This window comes from Microcaecilia unicolor, chromosome 11, assembly GCF_901765095.1.
Source record: "Microcaecilia unicolor chromosome 11, aMicUni1.1, whole genome shotgun sequence".
Classification (NCBI taxonomy): Eukaryota; Metazoa; Chordata; class Amphibia; order Gymnophiona; family Siphonopidae; genus Microcaecilia; species Microcaecilia unicolor.
The window spans coordinates 162,415,263-162,436,700 of NC_044041.1; the positions used below are offsets into that span (position 1 = coordinate 162,415,263).

At 50.3% G+C, this 21,438-nt stretch overlaps 1 protein-coding gene across 2 annotated transcripts in view; it reads left to right on the forward strand.

Moving 5' to 3' along the window:
* Positions 1-21,438, forward strand: part of LOC115480055 (WD repeat-containing protein 62-like) — a 250,748-nt gene that overhangs the window by 21,745 nt on the left and 207,565 nt on the right. For both annotated transcript variants that reach the window (XM_030218472.1, XM_030218473.1), the window contains exons 3-5: positions 8,312-8,374; positions 8,714-8,771; positions 8,861-9,031. In XM_030218472.1, the coding sequence (XP_030074332.1) occupies positions 8,312-8,374; positions 8,714-8,771; positions 8,861-9,031 (292 nt within the window). The remainder of the gene's footprint in view (positions 1-8,311; positions 8,375-8,713; positions 8,772-8,860; positions 9,032-21,438) is intronic.

The following is a 21,438-nucleotide window of genomic DNA, read 5'->3' on the forward strand; positions in this document are numbered from 1 at the left end:
GCAGTCCTAGTCACACTGTAAGGGACAGTGGCGTAGCTACGTAGATTTGCCCCTGGACCCCCTTGCCGATGACCCTCTCGACCCCCCCCTCCCGCCGTCAACCCTCCCCTGCCATCGCCCTGGGCTACCTTTGCTGGCGGGGGACCCCAATCCCCGCCAGCCGAGGAGGTCCTCTTCTTCCTCCGATTCGAAGGCTTCGTTCTGTTTCTGACATCCTGCACGTTGTACGCACAGGATGTCAGACTCACAGAAACAGAACGAAGCCTTGCAGATCAGCCAGGCTTCGTTCTGTTTCTGTAAGTCTGACGTGTGCAGGACGTCAGAAACAGAACGAAGCCTTTGAATCGGAGGAAGAAGAGGGCCTCCTCAGCTGGCGGGGATTGGGGTCCCCCGCCAGCAAAGGTAGCCCACTGCAATGGCAGGGGAGGGTTGGCGGCGAGAGGGGTTGTCAGTTTGTGGTGGTGGAGGCAGGGGGGTCGGCAATGATGGGGGGGGGGGGCTAAAATGTGCCCCCTCACCTCGGGCTCTGGACCCCCCTCCCGCCAAAGTCTGGCTACGCCCCTGGTAAGGGGAAAGAAAAAACTTTGCCTCTTTGCACTTGCTACACTCCTTCTGGTCCCTGTCTAGGCCAGGGCTAAACCCTTTAGCCCAAATTCTGTTTTTGTGCTTGTTACAAGGCCTAGAGTCCCAGAGACTGAGGATTCTGGCTTCTATCCACAGAAGCTCGGATCCAACCACTGCCACAACATGTAGAAGTGTGAGCAGGGGTGGGGCCTGGTGCGGTGCCTTGAAAACAGCTGCACAGAGGTTTTAAAGGTGACACAAAAATCTCAATCTCTCTCTCTCTCTCGTGGCCGTGGTGTGCACTAGTCTGTCTCTCAAAAGGCAGCACAAACAGCTGTTCTGTGGACTACAGTCTCAGGGTTAATGTACTGCCTTCCAGTTATTCAGCACAGTTGTGCTCAGGCTTGGCCCTTAGTTCCAACCATACAGTTTCAGGAGGGTTTCATGCGGTGAAATAAATAGCAATAAACTTGGCCTGCCTGACCATGAGCTTCTGTAGCTTATACTTCTGTGGAGGCATAGAGTGGACAGCTTCTCTATTCTGTAGACTTCTCTATGCTGAAGGTTTTTATCCTTCCTTGACCACACCCTCCCTGCTCTGCTTCTTCTGAGTCATTTCTTCCTTGCTCTATAGCCTGCCTTGTAAGGTGGCTCTGTGACTGTGAAGAAGTGCTGTTAAGGGGGAACAGTAATTTCCATAGCGTCCCACAGATAATCCAGAGACAACTGGGTTATGTCCCCCCTACCAGCAGGTGGAGATAGAGATAACTTCAGAGATTTACTATATGTGGACATGTGCAGCCACTTCAACCTCAGTATTCTCTATCTCAGCAGGTGGAAGGGCATATCCTGTGCAGCTCTCTGGATTGAGATTAGCTCCTAGCCTGTTCCCACAGGATTAGTTGAGCTTGGGGGCTGTGCCGCTGTTTAGCCAGTGCCAGGTACACCTGCAAGCTCATTTTCAAAGCACTTAGCCTCCCAAAGTTCCATAGAAACCTATGGGACTTAGCCTCCCAAAGTGCTTTGAAAATATGCCTCCTGGTGATGCGAGGTCCCTCCCCTCACTCCCCGTCGCCTGTTCCTGAGGGCGCTGTGAGCCTGGCCTCCTGCCTGTTAAACAAAAAAAAAGATTATTAAGAAATTTCAAGCACTGCAGGAGTGGGGATTATGCTGCATCAAATGAGGATATCTCTCCTTTGCTTCTTCCAGAGTGTGAGAGTTCTAGGTGAGTTCTTTCTGTGTATAGGGCTGGGTCCGGTGTCGGTCTGATTACCAACATTGGGTCCTGCCCGGCGTGTTGTTATACTCGCGTGCCTTCCGAGTCCTGGGCCGTCCAGGATGGGAGGAAGTCGGGCCTGGACAGCGTTGTGTTGTTTTGGCGGGCTCGGGAGCTCTTGCTCTCTGGCTCCGCCATTTTGATTTTTTCTACTTCTGTGGTTGGAGAAGCTATTGGGTTGGTAGTGGCCCGCTGGGCGCCGTTCCCCTCTCTAGCTTCTGAATCTAGTTGTCCTAGAAGCACTCGTTTTTACCGGCGGTTCTGTTTCTCGCGTTTCTCTTCCCCATTTTGGCATGGTAGCTGTGCCAATCTTGCTAGCGCTTCCTGTCATTTCAGCTGCTGCAGTTCCTGCACGCAGTTTACTGTGAGGTTTCTCAAACGGCCTTTAGGCTGGGTTTTCTCCCTAGCAGTGGCAATTTTCTTTGGGGTTGTTTTTTTTTTCCTTGAAGACGCTGGGCTCCAGCGGTTTGGGTGCTTTAGTGTGGCGGAGTGGGCGGTTCTAAAGAACGAGCGGTGGCTGTTCTTAGCCGCCATTTTGTTCTGCCTTTGCTCGTTTCTGCCTGCTTATTTCCCAAACTTAGTTTGGTGCTTGGTTTTCCTTTCTGGTTTTGAGCATCTATGCTGGCTGTTGCTATTTAGCAACATTTCTGACAGGAGCTTTGTATTTTGCAGTGGCACTGGTTCCTGGCGTACAGCCCCTTAGAATCTTAGCCTGGCTGTTATTGCTGGCAGGTGACTGCAGTCCTCAGGGCTGTTGTCTCTATATGTAAGATGTCCTGCACTGGGTGGTTTCTCATCTCTGGACTATGCTTCAGTGTGGTTTGCTTTGAGTGGCCTTCTTGCTATAGAGGGTCAGTGCTTCTCTTGGGCTTGGCTGCATGGAGTGGCTTGTCTCCTTCCTTGCAGGCCTTGGCTTTCCTTGGCTCCTGTGTGATGTTTTCTCAGCAGGGCAGCCAGTCTGATTGCACCCTTGCGGTGATTTCGTCATTTATTCTGCCCCCAGGGAGAGTCATGCGGGGCAGGTTTTGGTTTCCTGGTGCCCTGTGGGTGATAGCCCTCTGCAATGATACTTGGGCCGCTTCTAGCTCCTCTCGTCTTCTTTTATAGTGCCCTTAATCTCTACGAAATGGGGTGTAGCCCTTGCTAGTTTGAACAGCCACATTTTCTCTATGGACCTAGGGTGCCCTAGATGGGTTCCGTTTCTTGGGTGTCCTGGTGCAGTTTGAGGGTGTTTGCTCTGACACCGTTCCTGGCTATCGAGTTTCTTAGTGCTTGGCTGTCTAGCCTTGCTCACTTCTGGATGGTCAGACCTACTTCCTGCTTGGCAGACAAGCCTAGCTGGGTAGTTGATCATCAGAGTTATTTGTCTTGGGGGGTGCGGGTCAGCCTTGCTTCAGCACTGCTTTTCCAATCTGGCTACACCTCCTTTCATTGATCTTGGCTCTGACTCTAGGGGCCCAATCTCGACCAGCCTCTGGGTGTCAAGCTTGCTCTCTCTGTGGGGCTGGAGTTAGTTCAGTCTCTGGATGTTGGAGCCTTGCTCTGCAGCGGGTTGTTGAGCTTTGCTCTTTCGCTGGCTCCGTCCGGACGCCACGTCTGGCTCCGTCCCCAGACGCCGTGCCTTGTTTCATCTCTGGACATTCAGTCTCGCACCTCAGGTCGTCTGGCCTTGTGCAGTCTTTCTCTTGCATTTTGCTCTGTTTCTGGATGAAGTGCCTGGTTTGGCCCCTGGAGTTGGGCCTTGCACCTGCTTTGGCGTCAGGCCTCGCTATGTTTCTGGCAGTCAGTCTGGCTTGCCTATGGACATTGGACCGTGCTCTGTCTGTGAAGGTTGGGCCAGGATCAGTCTCTGGCCATGAAGCCTTACTGTGTGCCTCGACGTCGTGCTTCGCTGTCGAGCCTCCCTCCATCGCTGAGTGGGGGGCTTGGTTTGCTTTCGGGCTATTGGTTGAGCTTTGCCCGTCATTTCAGGTCGAGTCTTCCACCTCTGGAGGGAAGTCTGGTTCTGGCTCTGGCTTGGACCCTGGTTGCCGGGCCTTCCCTTAGTGGAACCTTCTGGTGACTTGGGAGTTGTTTATTTTTTCCCATCTGAGGGTATCTAGCCTTGTGCTGATTCTGATAGTCCCCTTCATCTGCATCATTTTTTCTGTTCCTTCCTAGGGGCAGGGACTTGGTTTCTGTTGTTTGGAAACAGTCTTGTCTCTTTCCTGCTTGGCGCTTGTCTATTTGGATGGGCGTCGTGATTGCTTTCTCTCCAGGTGACGGTTTTTCGAGCTTCATCTCTGTCTGTCGTCACTGGTCTTGTTTTGGCCTACAGACCATTCCATGCTGAAGCTTCTCCGCTTTGCGCTATCGGGCCGGGCTGCTCATATGTCCCTCCTTCCTCAGTTTTTATCTGCTGGTCTTCATTTCCCCTTGGTGCAGGTCTGGCCCAGTCTTGGGGATTCCCTCTGTTTCCATCTAGAACTCAGCATTGGCTCCTTACCATAGGGTAGATCCATTTTCTACTGCTGGAGCTCATCTGGAGTTCTTTCTCTAGAGCCTTGCTGCCTTCTGGGGTTACAGCCTCTCTGAGTACCCAGGGGACGACTGGAGTTCTTCTCTGGAGCTGTTCCCTTACTCCCTTCTGGGGTTACAGCCTCACTCAGAGGTCCCAGTTAGGCTGAATGGGCCTTGTTTGGTTTCCATCAAGGTCAGAATTTCCTTGCTTCTGGTTAGCATTCCTTTCCCACTTCTGCAGGGAAACCCTATTCCGTCTCTGGCCGTTGAGCCGGACTTGGTCTCTGTAGCTACACCCTTGTTCTTCGCTGCGTGTGGAGAAGGGTTCCTTGCCTCCCGTTCTTGGTTGGATCAGGGTCTGGCAGTTGTGTGTGACTCATTGGTCAAGTCTAGCTCTGTATTGGGCAAGTGACCATGCTATTTTTGGCTAGAGGTAGCACTGGGTTCCACTTCTCCTGAGATCTGCCCTTGCAGGTTGAGCCATGGCCTCCTCATGTGGAGTCAGATGGGGTCGGGTCTCCGATTTTACTGACTGTCTGGTGTGTCTTGCTCCTTCTCAGGCACACAACTTGGGCTTCGCCTTGACTGGAGAGGCTTGAAGGCTGTCTCGGATTACCATGCTCTGTAGAAATGGGGATCTGTTGGTGCGTTAGTAGTCAGGCTTCCTCTTGTGTCCTATGGGGCAACAGTCAGGTCTCCCGGCGCAAGTTGGTCATTTTGACTGGTCCCGTCTCAGGATTTCAGGACTAGCCTCGTTGCCAGGGGTCGTCCGTTTCATTTTTCATTCTAAAAGCTCTCATTTGGTCTGACGGCTATGTGTTCCTTTCTGGCAGGTTCTGCTGTTCCTTGTGAGGCTTTACAGCATAGGATTGGGAGTTTGAGGTCTCTCGGGCCTCACTTTCTTTTTTTTATTGGCATGAAGTCTTGATTAACAGGTTAAACATACAGTACAGGAAAAAAAAAAAAAAAAAATACAGCACTGAGCCACCAAAGATCATTTGACAACCACCTTAACTAGTTGGTACAAAACTATAGCAAACCTTGTTAACCTTTCACTTAGGACAGCAAAACACTCCAAGATTTATAAAACATTTTTTAATAAACCAACCTCCTCCCCCCCACTAACCCTGTTAGGTCCCCCCACCACAAATTACTCTTGTTTTCCCCTAGGCCTCACTGGTTCATTACATGACTGGTAAAAGGACCCCATATTGAGCGCCATCTTTGCTGCAGATTACACCGTTCGGCTAAGAGCCGTTCCGTTTCACAAACATGCCTCGGTTTGCTAAGCCATCACCCTATTGGAGGGGTCGAAGGCCGCTTCCAATAAGTTGCCACTACCACTCTAGCCACACTTATAGCATGCCTCGTCAATGTCTGGTGAGCCTGTGAAAGTCCCGCAGCCTTTGCAGAAAAAAGAAAAAGCTTGGGGTTCCACGGGACCTCACAGCCCAGCCACTTTTGCAACCTACTATGTACCGATTTCCAATATGCCTGTATTTTCCTACAGGTCCACCAGACGTGTCCCATCGTGCCCTTAACCCCACAGCCCCTCCAGCACAAGCCCGACATTGCGGGGTATATGCGCTGAAGATGCTCAGGCGTCAAGTGCCAGCGGAACATCACCTTCACCGCATTTTCCCAAAAAGGTACATGTATGGACACCCTCGCCGCAGCACGCTCCAGCCTCTCCCACTCCGCTTCTTCCAGGGTTATGCCCAGCTCCCTCTGCCAGCTCCTCCTGTGAAGGGTATAATTAGGCTCCCGGAGGTTGATGATGCTATATAAACGCGATATTAAATCGCTTGTCGTGTCAACCCCCTCGCAAATCTCCTCCAAGGGGGTTTTATCCCTGGTTACCACCTCCCGAACAGCTCGTGTGTTAAGGAAATGAGACAATTGACGGTAGGCAAAATCATTGCCCTTCAACTTTGGGGAAAGTCCCCACCACAGCAGTAAAAGGCAGTAGAACGTCCCCTTCAAACATTTGACCCGCACATTTTTAAACCTTCCTCGTGCCACTGCGTAAACACCCCCTTTTCAGTCCCAGGATAAAAGAGTGGATTGAAAGCTATAGGGGAGAGATGCGGCAACGCGCACTTCCTAGTAGGAAACAGACTGTCCCAGTAATACAGAGTAACATGGATAGAAGGACATATCTCTTCCCCAAGTGTCCGGAACTGGGTGGGAATCCACATCACTGTTCTCAAAGGTTGCTGGCCTATAGAATATTGGGACTATCAGGATAGTCCTGGAACCATTCGATAGCTGCACGAGCTTGGGCTGCTCTGTAATACCAGCTCAAAATGGGTACCCCCAGACCTCCCCTCCTCCTGGCCTGATACAGATATGAACGCGACAAGCGCAGGCGTTTCCCTGCCCAGATAAATCTCACAATACGATCCTGCAAAGCTGAAAGGTATTTTTTTGGCATTTTAAGCGAAAGGACCTGGAATAATAGAGCAACCAAGGCAAAACATTCATTTTGGGCCTCATTTTCTTATGGCTATGTGTTGGGAGTCTGGTTTTGGCATGGCAAATTATATGTTAGTCAGTCTCTGTGGTCCCACCCCACTTTGGTACTGCTTTGGTACATCTCACTCGTCTCTGGATTGATCTGTGGGACGCTATGGAAGGTAAAATTAGTTCTTACCTGATATTTTTCTTTCCATTAGTCCCAACAGATCAATCCAGAGGCCCACCCATTGTGATTTTCAATGAGGTATTTCTTCCTCTTTGTTTCAGGGCCTTTAAGTATTTCAACAAGAACGTTGCGGCATGGGGCAGTGCAGCTTCAGATATTTCCTTCTTCGGTGGAGGTGAAGCCTGCTTAGGCTATATAGAGGCAGGAGAAGGCTCCCATTTTGGTCTTCTTATTCTGCTTCTTCTGCTTTGGTATCGATCATACTGAGGTTGAAGTGGCTGCAAATGTCCACATATAGTAAACCTCTGAAGTTATCTCTATCTCCACTTGCTGGTAGGGGAACATAACCCACTCATCTCTGGATTGATCTGTTGGGACTAATGGAAAGAAAATTATCAGGTAAGAACTAATTTTACCTTCCTATAAGGCTCCCTCATACCCTGGCTTACAGTCTAACAGAGTTGCTAGAATGCACTACAGATCACATTGAGGCATATTTTCAAAGCACTTAGCTTTCCAAAGTTCCATAGAAACCTATAGAACTTTGAAAGGCTAAGTGCTTTGAAAATATGCCTCATTGTGACCTAGTTATTCATAACAGATGCAAGCGCGTATAGTATATGTTGCTGTAAGTTTGTACCCGAGGCAATGAGAGTTGAAGTGACTCACTCAAGGTCACAAGGAAAATTGGTGAGCTCTGGCTTCCCTGTTTTTCAGCCCAGTGCTCTAACCATTAGGTCTCTCCTCCATTTTGCTAATTTTGCAACTTTTATTTGGTGGTTTATTTGTTTCTACATTTGATGAAGCCCCAGTAATCTTGAAAGGATGCAGTCTTATGTGTAATTTTCATTGACATTCCACACAGAATTTTAGATTTTTTTTCCAAGAAGAAAAAAGGCTAGACTTCCTGAAAATAGGTGCAAGTACAATAACTCTCAAACCTTAATGCATGTTTAATAGTGCCAAGTATAAAATAGAAGGTTCTGTACTTTCACATAAAATATGGGATTAACACCAAGGATCTTTTCCTTAATGGCCATTTTTTTTTAGATTTTTGTAGATTCATCTTTTTAGAATGACAGTAATAGGGTTCTGATTATGTGTGCATGTTTGATATTTAGCCTTAATGAAATAGTTGGAAGGTGTGTACTCCTTAGCAGCTTTATGTGCTGGAACTAGCCTTCCTGATATATTAGCTGAGGTTTGTAGGCCTTAAGTTTGATGTGTACCATGAGAGGTATCTTTCATTGCATAAGAGCCACACTAAGCAGTGTCTGCAGCTGGAAGCTCTCAAATTTCCCTCTCTACTAATGTGTCTCTCCTCTCAGATGTGTCATTGTGCTTTATTGCCCCAAGAAGAATAAACAGAAGCATATCTTCAATACTGCCAGGTACAGTAACATATTCTAGTGCACAGATATCATGAAATGTTTGTAATTCTGTGATGTAGATACTTCTGTTTTCCTGCATTCAACTTTATTAAACTTCCTACATATCTTTCTTTCCCTTATTCTACCAGTCAAGTCAGGATAGAGCTTCTGTACAGTATATATGCTACTCTGTCTGAAGCAAGTATAAAAGTGGATTCACCAGGAAGTTTTCCCTGTGATCTCAAATAATTTTGGTTTAATCCTTGTCATCTAATGTGATATAATTGATCAGAAAGGCAACTTTTGAGAATGTTTTTCATTGTGTGGTACATAACTTGTTTGCCAATATTTTGTATGCAGAAAGCCACTCAGCACGTTATCCTTCTCACCAGATGGCACACTTATTGTTAGCGGAGAGGTAAGCTCATTTTTCTGAAGCATGGTTATGATTGTATAGCCTTCGCGTCTGAAGCAGATGGGTGATTTCCTGTTTTTGATGTCCTGCAGAGTGGGCACCGGCCAGCAGTACGGGTCTGGGATGTGGCAGATGGGAGCCAGTTGTCAGAAATGCAGGGCCACAAGCATGGAGTGGCTTGTGTGGCCTTCTCTCCCAACATGAAATACATTGTGTCTGTGGGGCACCAGCACGATATGACAGTCAATGTGTGGGACTGGAAGGTACAATCATTCAGTCTTTTTTTTTTTTTTTTTTTAATAATCCCACAATATAATGTTATGATTTTTTTTTAATTTATTTTTTATTTATTGCATTTGTATCCCACATTTTCCCACCTTTTTGCGGGTTCAGTGTGGCTTACAATATGAGTTAAATGTTGGAAATACAATTTGTTACCGATTGGTTATAGATTACATTTTGCATAATTATGCTAAACAATTGAAGTGTCGTTAAGGAATGTAACACTGGAGTATAAACATTGAAACAATGGGAGCTTAGAGGGCGATAAAGAGGCATAAAGACATATGATATATATCTTTCTGTGATTGAAGCCAATGTTTGATTGTGGTTTTGCATTAGTTGCTGGAGAACCTCTAAGCTCTGGTGTTCTAAAGATGTAAATATCTGGAATTATTGGTTTGGTAAGTGCCAGTGTATGTAGGATGTTGTTCTCTCTGGGTAGTTTTGTGTATGAATTTTCCTTTTGAACAAAGAGTCCCATTATAACATCTCTTTTCAGTGGTATCTCAAACCTCCAAATTGCCCACCGAGAGCTCATTCATTAATTTTTCAGCACAGGTAGGTACTTGCAAAGGAACTCTCTTCCATTCTTAAGGCACATGTGGTCGAACTTGTTTTACCAGGGGAAGAAAGGCAGGAATTCTTTTCCAGGTACTTTTGCAAAAGAAAACAGGGGGGATGTGTCCCATCCTAGACCTAAGGGCCCTGAACAAATTCCTAGTCTGTGAAAAGTTCAGTATGGTTTCCCTGAGCACCCTTCACCCAATTATTCAGGAAAACGATTGGCTATGCTCTTTGGACTTAAAGGATGCATATACTCACATCCTGATACTTCCAGTCCACTGATTTTGGCTTGGAATGCATCACTTTCAGTACTGTGTGTTGCCTTTTGGCCATGCGTCAGCTCCCATGTTCTTCAACAAATGTCTAGTGATAGTTGCAGCATTGCTATACAGACTGGGAGTCCTTGTGTTCCCATATCTTGATGATTGACTGGTAAAGAGCACCTTGGAAGAGGGTATTCAGAACTCCTTGTGGATGACTATTCGGGTTCTCCAGCTATTAGGATTTGTTTTAAACTATCCCAAGTTCATCTCTGTCCTGTCCAGCTATTGGAGTTAATAGGAGCCCAGCTCAATACTCTGATGGTACGAGCCTACCTCCCGGACACGAGAGCGGACAATCTTTGTGCACTCGCATCCAAGGTTCATGCTTCTCAGCAGGTACAACTTGGCAGATGTTGAGATTGTTGGGCCCCATGGCTTCTACAGTGTATGTTACAACCACGACACACATTCACATGTGATCTGCTCAATGTATGCTGGCTTTTCAGCTGTATCAAGCCACGAGGAGTCTGGAAGATGTCATGTAAGTGTCCTCAGAGCTTGTACTCTCCCTTCAGTGGTGGACCATTCGATCCAATTTTACTCTGGGACTTTTATTCCAAATTCCTCAGCCACAGAAAGTGCTGACGACGGATGCATCAATGGGGAGTTCATGTAGATGGACTTCACACTCGAGGAACTTGGTCGTTCCAGGAAACAAATCTTGAGATCAATCTTCTGGAGCTCCGGGCGATATGGAACACTCTAAAGGCTTTCAGAGAATGGCTGTCTCACCAAATTGTTCTCATTCAAACAATCGGGGGATGTCTTCCCTATTGCAGATTTTGGTATCATCCGCAAGGAGACAAACCTTACCAGACAGCCCTTCAGCAATGTTGCTTACAAAAATGTTAGAGCCATCCCACGAACCGAAACTTGTGGCATACCACTGGAAGCCATGTGGCCCAACAACCGTAACATCTGCTGAGTTGCGACCTGATGGCTGTGCTGGACCTGAGTGGTGATGCAAATTAAAGTATCTGCCTGCACCTAAGGCAGGTAGGTTTAAACCTGAACAGTGTCTTTCAGGGTTGCAATATACTCTAATCATTGTACGGGAAGTAGGTGGGACTTTTGATGATGAATCCTAGTTGCTGCAACATCTGAATAGTTCTCTGCATTGATTCTTGAACACCTTCCTATGAAGTGCTCTTGGTCAGCCAGTCATCCAGGAAGGAAACGCATGGACTCCCAGTCTGCATAGTGGTGCTGCACCTACAGCTAGACATTTTGCAAACATTGTGGGAGTAGAGCGAGGCCAGTTAGCAGGACGTGATGCTAGTAGTGGGTGTTTCCTCACCCAGAATCTGAAAGCGAGCCTTGCTGTCCTATCTGGAATGAACTAAAGCTCATAGACAGACCACCCAGCTTTTTGTTTCTTTTGACCCAAACAAGATGGGGGCAGCCATTGGTAAACACACTTTTTATCCAATTAACTTATAGACTACATCTCTTTCACTTATGTCCAGGCTGGGCTGATTCTGGAGGGTCACATCGTGGCTCAGAGCCATGGTTGCGTCAGTAGCCCACTTGATTAGCTTCCATTGAAGAGATTTGCAAAGCTGCAGTGTGGTCTTCAGTCTACACATTCACATCTCACTACTGCCTTGAGCAAAATACCCAACATGACTGTTGGTTCAGTCAGTTCTGCAGTATTTGGTGTCTGGAATCCAACTCCACCCTCCTAGACCCATTTTTATTCTATTCCAGTCTGCACCCTCACAACTGTATATAAGTTAAGGTTGATTGGTTTGTGGTTGGCCTTGCCACTGCAAGCCCCTGTTGTCCTTGGTTTGTTGTTTTTAGTGAGCCTGGTAGCTAGGGATTCCCATATGCGAAAAACAATGTCTTGCTTGTTCTTGGAGAAAGCAAAGTTATTCACCTTTAACAGGTGTTCTCTGAGAACAGGAGGACATATATTCTTACATTCCTTCCCACCTTCCCTAGGATTTGCATTCTTTTAGCTTTGATATTGTACTGCTGGTCCTGTGTGTTAGTGTCAGGCGGGAAGGCACTTGCGGATGTGTTGTGCAATGCTGCCAAAGGCTTTTTAAAATGTTAGAATGCTGGGTAACGCCTGCAAGAATTACTTTGCTTTATAGAATACTTGCTTTGGTCTGCAGTTATATACCTAATTTTAGGTGCAAGCACTTACCCTGGCTCAATGACTAGTGTAAATCATTGTTTCTAATTGATATCAGGTATATAACTGACAGTGTTCTACATTTTAGTGCATAAGTACTAGGCATGCCTCTGAGCCTCCCATGCCTCTCCCACATCCACACCCCTTAGCAATTGCACACTAAGGTTATTGAATACCAGCTAAGTGCATTTAGGCGTGTAAGTACAAATTTGTTGCCAATTAACTCCAATTGTAAACAATTATTTTTTAAAATGCCTATTAGTTCCTAATGTAACGGGTCCGAAAATCAGGAGGCGAAAGACAAATTGGTTCCAAAACAAAACAACTTTTATTGCTAGCAATTCACACAGCACCGAGTACAATCTCAGAATACTGTGTGTCGAGCGTCATCTGACACTCGTTCTTATACAGATTACTAGTCATGCGCATAAAACGCATCATACGTCACACACACACATGCGCAGTACAGGCACATGCGCAATACATTAGTAGTTCTGTAGTTCTCACAGAGAAAAGATACGTCAGTTTCATAGCTTTCATAGAAATTGTTACTTTGCAAGAAATGTAACTTATTGCAGTGTTCCAGCACATCTACACAATACAGCCTCTATGCATAGATCACGAGACTGGGCTGGCAGAGCCAGCTGCCTTTCATACAACCCTAAATTGCTGACTACTACAATTTGTTATCTAGCTGCTGGTTAACAAATACATGCTACTAGTAAAAGTCTAAACTGCACAGGTTTTGGTCTTAGTCTAGGCTCATTATATGTAAGGCACAAAAGGTCCAGTGCATTAATAAAGTATGGCTAAAAGGCCAAAAGCAGAGGTAGAGTCCATAAGTATAAGTCCATCCGTAGGCACAAAACATGAGGTTGTTCTGGTGGTCAGTAGTATTCATAGTATTCGAGTAGTATCCGGCGTTCCACCCCTTCATTCCCCCCTTTTGATACTTGAACATCCATCTGGTGGAGAGTATCACCTCCATGAACCCTAAAAAAAAGAAAGAAAGGACAAGGATAGTTAGCGAGGGAGGCAACAAGCGAGCCCTAAGCCCTTGCGCAGCTGTTGATTGCTTCGCCGGGGTTGAGACGGGGGGCCCCTAGTGGAATCCCCCCCCCTTTGTATCCGGTCTTATGCTGACACAAGGGTACTGGCCCATTAAGTGACTCAGGAGGTGAAAGGTGCACGTCAGCCACAAGGTGCTTCATCGTCAGCTTCATCAGACTGGGGAATGGGGGAGTACATCTGGAGAGCCATGAGTTGGGCAGCAGCACGGCGGTCAGCGATGCTTTCCATGGTGGAGCGGAGACACCTGAAAACAAAAGGGAGAGACAAGGGTATTAATAGGCAGGACAACAAAAACAGGCCCCCCATGACGAGGAGACCCTTTAGGCTCCCGGAGGTCGGCAACCAGCTAGTTAGGGAGGAGGTCCAATCCCAAGCACTGTTCCAGGTCTGGACGTGGGCCAATTTGACCATCCGGTTAGTTATCTCGCTGATGACTTGGCTTTGGTCATCTATCTGTAGGCAGCAATTACTGAGGTTAAACTTGCCACACACCCCGCCTTCCTGGGCCAGGAGGTAGTCAAGAGCCAAGCGATTTTGGTAAACTGCGGTAATAAGCTTAGTGTTCTGTCGGGCTAAAATGTTGAGGGCAAAGGCCGAATCATTGGTAAGGATCTCAAGCACCGCCTGCAAGCGGATGATGCGATTCAGCATGTAGATAGGAGTACGGTACCCATATGTACCATCTTCAGCCCATGTGGCCGGTCCATAGTAATGAATGATACGTTCTGGCGGCCACTCGTTGTCCTTCCAGTCTCCTATCTGGACTTTGGGTTTGGTACTTGGGAGGGACCGTTTACGTCTGCCAATGTTTTCAGGCCCTGTTTCCATGTAAAGGGGGATACCCAATGTCTCGCCGACTCGCAGGGGCAGAAGAAAGAAACTAGGTCGGACGGTGCCCAAGAGACAGGTACCGTACCAGCGGGCCGGGAGCTGTTCATAAGCCCTGCGCCCGCAAATATAGTAGTAGCCCTCCGGGGCTACCCACTTAAGGGAGGCATTCCCTCCGTATGTCCATGTTGCGTTCAAGGTGGGTTCAGTCCAGATGGGTTCCGGGACAGGCAGGTGGTCCGTCTGCTACCAGGTATGTCGACTGCCGTTAAACTGAAGGACCCCCGTGCAAGCGGAATCTCCCACGGGTACAGAATAACGCTGCGATGGCGCTCGACTAGCGCAGAGGGTACCTATGATATTGGTTCTCAGGGCCCACTCGTACGGCTTCGGGCGCTGGGGAAAGGTAATGTTTGTGGTGTTGAGCGCATCCCATGTTTGTTGTCGGATCTCCCTCGCTTCCCAAGGCCATTGCTCACCCATATCGGTGCCTCCACAGACGAAACAGTTGGTAATCCCCAGGGAGAAGGCAATGTTTTCGGCCAGGTTAAGGAACATATTCCGCGCTTCTGGGGAGATGGGGAACTTAGTCGCTGCTTCTTCAGCGCGAGCGATTTCATCGAATACCTCTTGGTACCCAACGACAGTAGTCTGGTAGTGCGTGGGAGGCTTTGTTTCGAGGCTTTGATATATGGTAATATACGTCAGCGGATCCATTCCTCCTCCGTCAATGCCAAGGCCCCACGTCCCTCTCCATGGCATGTCGTGGCCTCGGATGGGCCAGTCTAGGGACACATAGTTACCAGAACCTCGACGAAATTCGCCCAGGCCGGGGCATCCGGTATATCCTCCTCCCGTGTAAGCGCATACTCGTTCCCAGCCCGAGGCTCGAGTGTCGCCGGCACACGGGAGCCAAACCCAAGGGGAGCAGCATCTCATGTCTGGACTAAAAGGGCAGACATACTTGTGGTCGTTCACATATGCCTCACGCCAACTTTGGCTTCCACACTTACGGGACCAAGGGTGTTTGTCCATGGCGGCGCAAACGTCGAAGGTGAGTGTAGCCACAGTTTGGGTACCGCCAACAAGGATGCGAGTGGAATTAACGTAATACAGAATGCCATCCCCTTCAACCCCCGGGGACCCAGCCACATACGCAGGGAGTCCTACACTGAGGGTGACATTGTAGTATCTTGGCTTGGTGGGGCTATGGCAGACGGTGAGGTTGCCTTGGAGGCACCTGTGGAACTGTTGGAGGCCAGCCGTGGTGATGATGGCGCAAGTCGGAAGGAGCCAACAACCGCTGTCCGGGGGCTGCGACTGGTGGATGAGGGTGGTGACTAGGTGGTACCCCCCTTCTATACGATGGCGCACCAGGCGCAAACATTCAGTACAGTTCTGGCTCAGGGGGTGATAGCTCGGGACTGAGCAAAGGAGGAGGAGTAGACTCAGCATCATCATATATATGGTGGGAGGTATCCGAGCCTTTGCAGCAAAAAGATGATAAGACCCACGATTATGGCCACAATAAACGCAGAGCCAAAGACACAGTGGGTCCAAAAGCTGGGGTCCTGTTGCTGGGCAGGCATGAATCTACCGGTTCACGTCTTTCTGAGGGTCAGCCGTAGTGGAGCGTTAGGATGTTGATGCGCCGTCCAATGTTTCGGGGTGCTGCTAGTAGGAGCGGCAGGCTTCAGTCGGGTCCAATGTATCCACACTGGGCTTCCTGCAATTTTAACAGCGGTTGGAGTCGTTAGGAGAACAAGGGAGGGCCCTTTCCATTTGGGTTTCAGACAGTCCGATTCATCCCACTCCTTTACCCAAACCTCATCCCCCACCCTAAACTGGTGTGTAGGACTGGTGAGGACTAAGGGACCTACACTCTCAGTGTATTGTTGGATGTCCTGCACTACCTCGCGTAAGGCTTTCATCTGTCTCACTAAGGAATTCTCGCCCTGTATCTGCAAGGAGTCGGGAAAAGAGGGTAGTGGTGGTGGTCTAGCATACATCATCTCATAAGGAGTAAGGCCTGTGGCCTTGGGGGTGCACCTCATATGTAGCAAGGCCAGTGGGAGCAGGTCGGGCCATTTGGCCTTTGCCTCTTGGCACAGCTTGGCTAGCTGATTCTTCAGGGAACGGTTAGCTCTCTCCACTATACCGCTGCTCTGGGGCCTCCAGGCACAATGCAACTTCCAGTCGAGGCCCAGTCTCGTACTGAGCTGTTGTGTAACTTCGCTGGCGAATGCGGGGCCGTTGTCGGAGTTTATTTGCTTGGGGAGGCCGTACCTCGGCAGAATGTGCTGGATCAATAAGGAGGTGACTTCCTTCGCCATTTCCGTTCTGGTGGGCTGAGCTTCAATCCATCCTGTGTAGGTACACACAGCGACGAGGATGGCTTTATATCCCCGTGCTGGGGGCATATGCGTGAAATCAATCTGGCAAACGTGGAATGGGCTAGTGCCCCGGAGAACATGGCTTGGCGTCGGCCCGGGTCCCGTCCTTGGATTGTTCCGAGCACAGGTTAAGCATTGACTGGAAGCATTTTTGGTCCACAGAGATAATTTGTTAATGTAATAGGTCTTCTCGAGCAGGCGTCCCAGAGCGTTCTTGCCTAGGTGGGTTCGTTCGTGGGCCTCCTTGGCCACGGTCCACGCCAGGGCTTCGGGTATCCATATGCGTCCGTCTTGTAGCATCCACCAGCCATTGCGTGCCTCCAGGCCCTCTTGCCGGGCCCATTCCATTTCTTGCGGGGCATAGATAGGGATCTCGGTGGGGAGGTGAACAACGAGTACAGGGTCAGAGGAACAAGAAAGGTAAGGGAGTTGACTTGCTTTTTTTGCAGCGTCGTCTGCCCGCTGATTTCCCCGGGCGATAGGGTCCGTTCTCCCGGTGTGGGCCCTGCAGTGCATCACAGCCACCTTCTTCGGTTTCCATACTGACTCGAGTAACTGGCAGATCTCAGCGGCATTTGCAAGTCCTTTCCCCTCAGCTGTCAGAAATCCCCTCTCCTTGTACAAGGCTCCGTGCACCTGGAGGGTGAGGAAAGCGTATTTGGAATCGGTGTAAATGTTAACAACTTTTCCTTCAGCCCACTGGAGGGCTTTGGTGAGGGCGATCAGCTCCGCTTTCTGTGCTGACGTTCCGGGCGGCAGGGCCATAGCCTCGATCACATGGTCCTCAGACACGACAGCATAGCCTGCTCTTCGAGTTCCTTCTATCACCTGGCTGCTTCCATCAGTAAAAAGGGTGATGCCCCCTTGCCAGGGTTGGTCCTTGAGGTCAGGTCTGCTAGAATGCACTGTGGCCATTACCTCCTCACAGTCGTGGAATGGTGATTCAGGGGCCGGTAGGAGGGTGGCGGGATTAAGGTTAGCGGTGTCCAGGATCCGTACCTCCGGATTTTCGCACAGGAGGGCTTGGTATTTAACCATTCGGGAGTTGGTCATCCATCTGGGTCCGTGGCTCTCGAGTAGGCCGCGGATGGTGTGGGGCGTAGTTACAAAGAGCGTTTGGCCGAAGGTGAGCTTATTGGCCTCGTGTATCAGCAGACAGGCTGCCGCAATGCTTCGGAGGCAGCCCGGCCATCCTCGTGCCACGTTGTCCATGCCCTTGGAGAGGTATGCTACAGGGCGTTGCCAGGTGCCGACCAGTTGGGTGAGGACTCCAAGTGCCAATCCCTTCTTTTCGTCGATGAACAAGTGGAACGGCTTAGTCACATCTGGCAGTCCGAGCGCTGGTGGGGCCACAAGGGCATCCTTAAGGTCCTGAAGGGCTTTCAGTTCGCTTTTCTCCCACTGGAGATTTTGGCCCTCGAGTTCAGGTCCTTTCAGTTTGGCGTACAAACTGTGGGTCAGGATGGCAGAGTTGATGATCCAAATGCGGCAATATCCAGCGGCTCCGAGGAGTGCCCGCAATTCCTTCTTATTTGCAGGAGTGGGTTGGTCGCGGATGGCTTGGGTTCGGGGGGTACCGAGCCTTCGGGTTCCTTCTCGGAGGCGGAAACCCAGGTATTCGACTTCGATCTCGCATATCTGGGCCTTTTTGCGACTGGCCCGGTACCCCTGGGCTTCCAGGGTTTTCAAGAGGTAAAGGGTAGCTTCTGCACAGTCCGTGTACGTTTCACGGGCCACCAACAGGTCGTCCACGTATTGGACGACTGGCCCATACTCGTCCTGATACGTCTTCAGGTCCTGAGCGAGTTGGTCGCCGAAGAGGGTGGGGGAGTTCTTGAATCCCTGGGGGAGTCGTGTCCAGGTAAACTGCTGCTTATTACCAGTCTGTAAGTCTTCCCACGTGAAGGCAAACAATTTCTGGCTGTCGGCGGCAAGGGGGATGGAGAAGAAGGCGTCCTTCAAATCAATGACACTATACCACTTGCTCTGGGCTGGCACTTGGGCTAAAATGGAGTAAGGGTTCGGTACGAGAGCAACTATGTCGGCTACCTGGTTGTTGACCTTTCTCAAGTCTTGGACGGGCCTATACTCCGACGTTCCTGGCTTCTTCACGGGCAATAATGGGGTGTTCCAAGCAGATCTGACAGGTCTCAGGACCCCGTGCTGAAGGAGTTTCTGTAGGTGTGTTTGCATGCTATGCCGGGCTGCATAAGGGATGTGATATTGTCCTTGGTTGACAACTTGGGCATTTGGTTTGAGTTCGATCCAGAGGGGGATGGCGTTGACGGCTAGTCCACCAGGGTTCACCTCGGCCCATACGTTGGGCACCTCTTCCATTAGGTCCCTTCTCTGTTGTGCGAAAGGGGTGTCCTGGTAATAGCGGCCGCCGTCAGGGCCTGCAATAAGGGGGGCATATAGTCTCCATTCCTCCCGTACCGGGCAGAGGAGCGTCACTGGTTGGTCTTCGAAATGGGCTTCCACTTCGCCCGTTGGTTTGAACTTCAGAGTGGCTTGGAGTTTGCACAGTAGGTCGCGGCCAATCAGGGGGACGGGGCACTCGGGGATATGGATGAACTGGTGAGACACCATCGTCCCACCGATCTGGACTTGGCGTTCCCTGAGGAGGGGGGCTGTGAGCGATTTTCCAGAAGCACCGATAATTGGTATGGTTTCTTTTGTGGCCGGGGCGATGGCTGTGGTGATGACGGAACGTTGGGCCCCCGTGTCCAGGAGGGCCTTCATCAATTGCGTCCCCACGCGGATCTCCACCAGAGGGTCAGTGGGGACTCTGCCCTCCCGGTCCCTTCATGCCGTATGGTCCCGGGTGGCGTCCAGAGCCATCTGCCATTCCTGCTGTTCGGCCCGTTCCCGGCCGCGGCCCCGTCCTCGTTGTCCTTGTCTGGGGGCCTTTGGGCGGTCGGTGTCTTCCCCCCCTCTCTTCTGGTCACGCGGTTTCTCCGGACAGTCCGCCCACCAGTGCCCTTCCTCCCGACAGTTTGCGCATTGGTTGCGTCCTAAGGGGGACCGTGTTCCTCTCCCCCCTCGGCCTCTACCTCTGCCCCGTGGCCTGGACCCTAAGCGTTCTTCCAACACTGTGGCTAACACGTCCGCATTCTCGCGCATCCGCCTGGTGGACTCCTTCCGGGCTTCGGCCTTCTCTTCTTGGTCGCGGTATCCGAACACGCGATCAGCTATGGCCTTCAGTTGGCTGATGCCCATCCCTTCAAATCCTTCGGTTCTCTGGAGTTTCCTCCGTATGTCGGGTGCTGACTGGCTAACAAAACTCATGACCACTGTGGAGACGTTTTTGGGGTCCTCGGGGTTTATTGGACTATGTCTCCTGAATGCATCCATAAGGCGCTCGAGGAAGTCCCCCGGACTTTCATTCTTCTGTTGAACTATATTGTGAATTTTTCCCATATTTGTAATTTTCTGTTTTCCCTTCTTAAGGGCCGCCAGGTATGCCTGTTGGTACCGGCGAATGACGGCCTGTCCTTCCTCGGTCCGGTAGTCCCATGCAGGGACCACGGTAGGGGCTTCTCTATCTAGGATGGCCTGTACGTTAGCATTTCCCGGGTTGGCGTCTCGGATCGCTTGTTCCATATTTTGCTGTAGGAGGCGGCGTTCTTCAGTGGTCAGGATGTGGGCGCTCAACTGCCTGAGGTCGGCCCACGTGGGATTATAACTGTAAATAATGCCTTCTACCAGTTCTATCAGTTGTTCGGGTTTCTGATCATAAGATGGTCCGTGCAACTTCCAGTTATATAGGTCAGCGCTGGAGAAGGGGACGTGGCTGTAGACGGTCGACTGAATGGGCTGGGCATCGGCCACTGGGTTAGGGGTGTAGGTCGTAGACAGCCGGACCGGGTATAGGTTAGTCACTTCTGTCCTCCGGGAAGCCGGAAGTGTACTCCTCGGACTCGACTGGGGGTATCGGGTAATGGCTTTCACTACTCTGTGACTCTTCCTGTTAGTGGTGGGGTCCGGGATTATAGCGTCTCCAGTGTCCGACTCGGACTCGGAGGCCTCAGCGTCATCCGGGCCATCCGACAAGTCCGCGAGGTCGGGGTATAGGGGAACGTATGGAGGAGGCGCCACATCATCTTCGTAGGCTTCCGTGGTAACAAGAACTGGGGCCTTAGGGGGCACCTTTTCGGGCGGGCCCTGAGCTTTCCCTCGGCCTTTCATGGGTGGTCTAGGTTTGGGAAGCGCACTGGTAGCACGGGGCGTGGCCTTATTGTTCTTGGCGGTAGTACGGGGCGTGGCCTCTGGGGCTCTGACGGAAGGGGCGGTGGGCGTTATAGGGGCGGTTCCCCTGGCCTTCGGAACGGCAGCGACTGCCGGAGTTTGGAGAGCGAAGGCCGGGGTTCGTTTAGCTCCCTGCCCCTTCCTCTGTTTTATCACCATAAGGGCGGCCTTCTCTACCTTATGTTGGGCCCAGTCGGGCGGGTCTCGGACAACACTTAACCACGCCTCAATGTAGGGGATGTCCTCTGGGCACCCGGGGTTTCCCCCAACTATAACAATATTCATGACCGCCGCCACCTTTTCGTACTCAAATGACCCTTCCGGGGGCCATTCGGCAATTCCTAACCCGGGCCACATAAATTGACATCGCTGTATCATCCCGGCCCTACTGCATTTATCTTGGTCGAACACTTCGCTAAAGTGTTCCGTCATTAAGTCTAGCGGTGTGGAACCACCCCCGCCCATCCTAACCTGAGTGCCAAAGGATAGGAGACAGACGAAGGGGAGAGGGATGGTGGAGGAGTAAGGGGTCTCGTTCCACCGGACACAGAAGGGTCAACACTCGGCCTGACCAGGACGTGGTCGCCCAGCCTGGAACTGCAGGCCCAATCACACAACTTTCGCACACAACAAGAAACCCTCCCGTACAGTTTCTTCGCCCAAGCCTAGTGAGGTTCCGGGACCTAGTCCGTATTAGTCACTGGCTAAGAGGGTGATCAATCCTCTTCTTCGGCCCTTTACCGAGCCGGTCACTACGTTGAGTATACTCGCCTGTCCGTCGTCCCAGCAGGCCGCGCCGTCGTACGCGTCTCTCCGGAGAG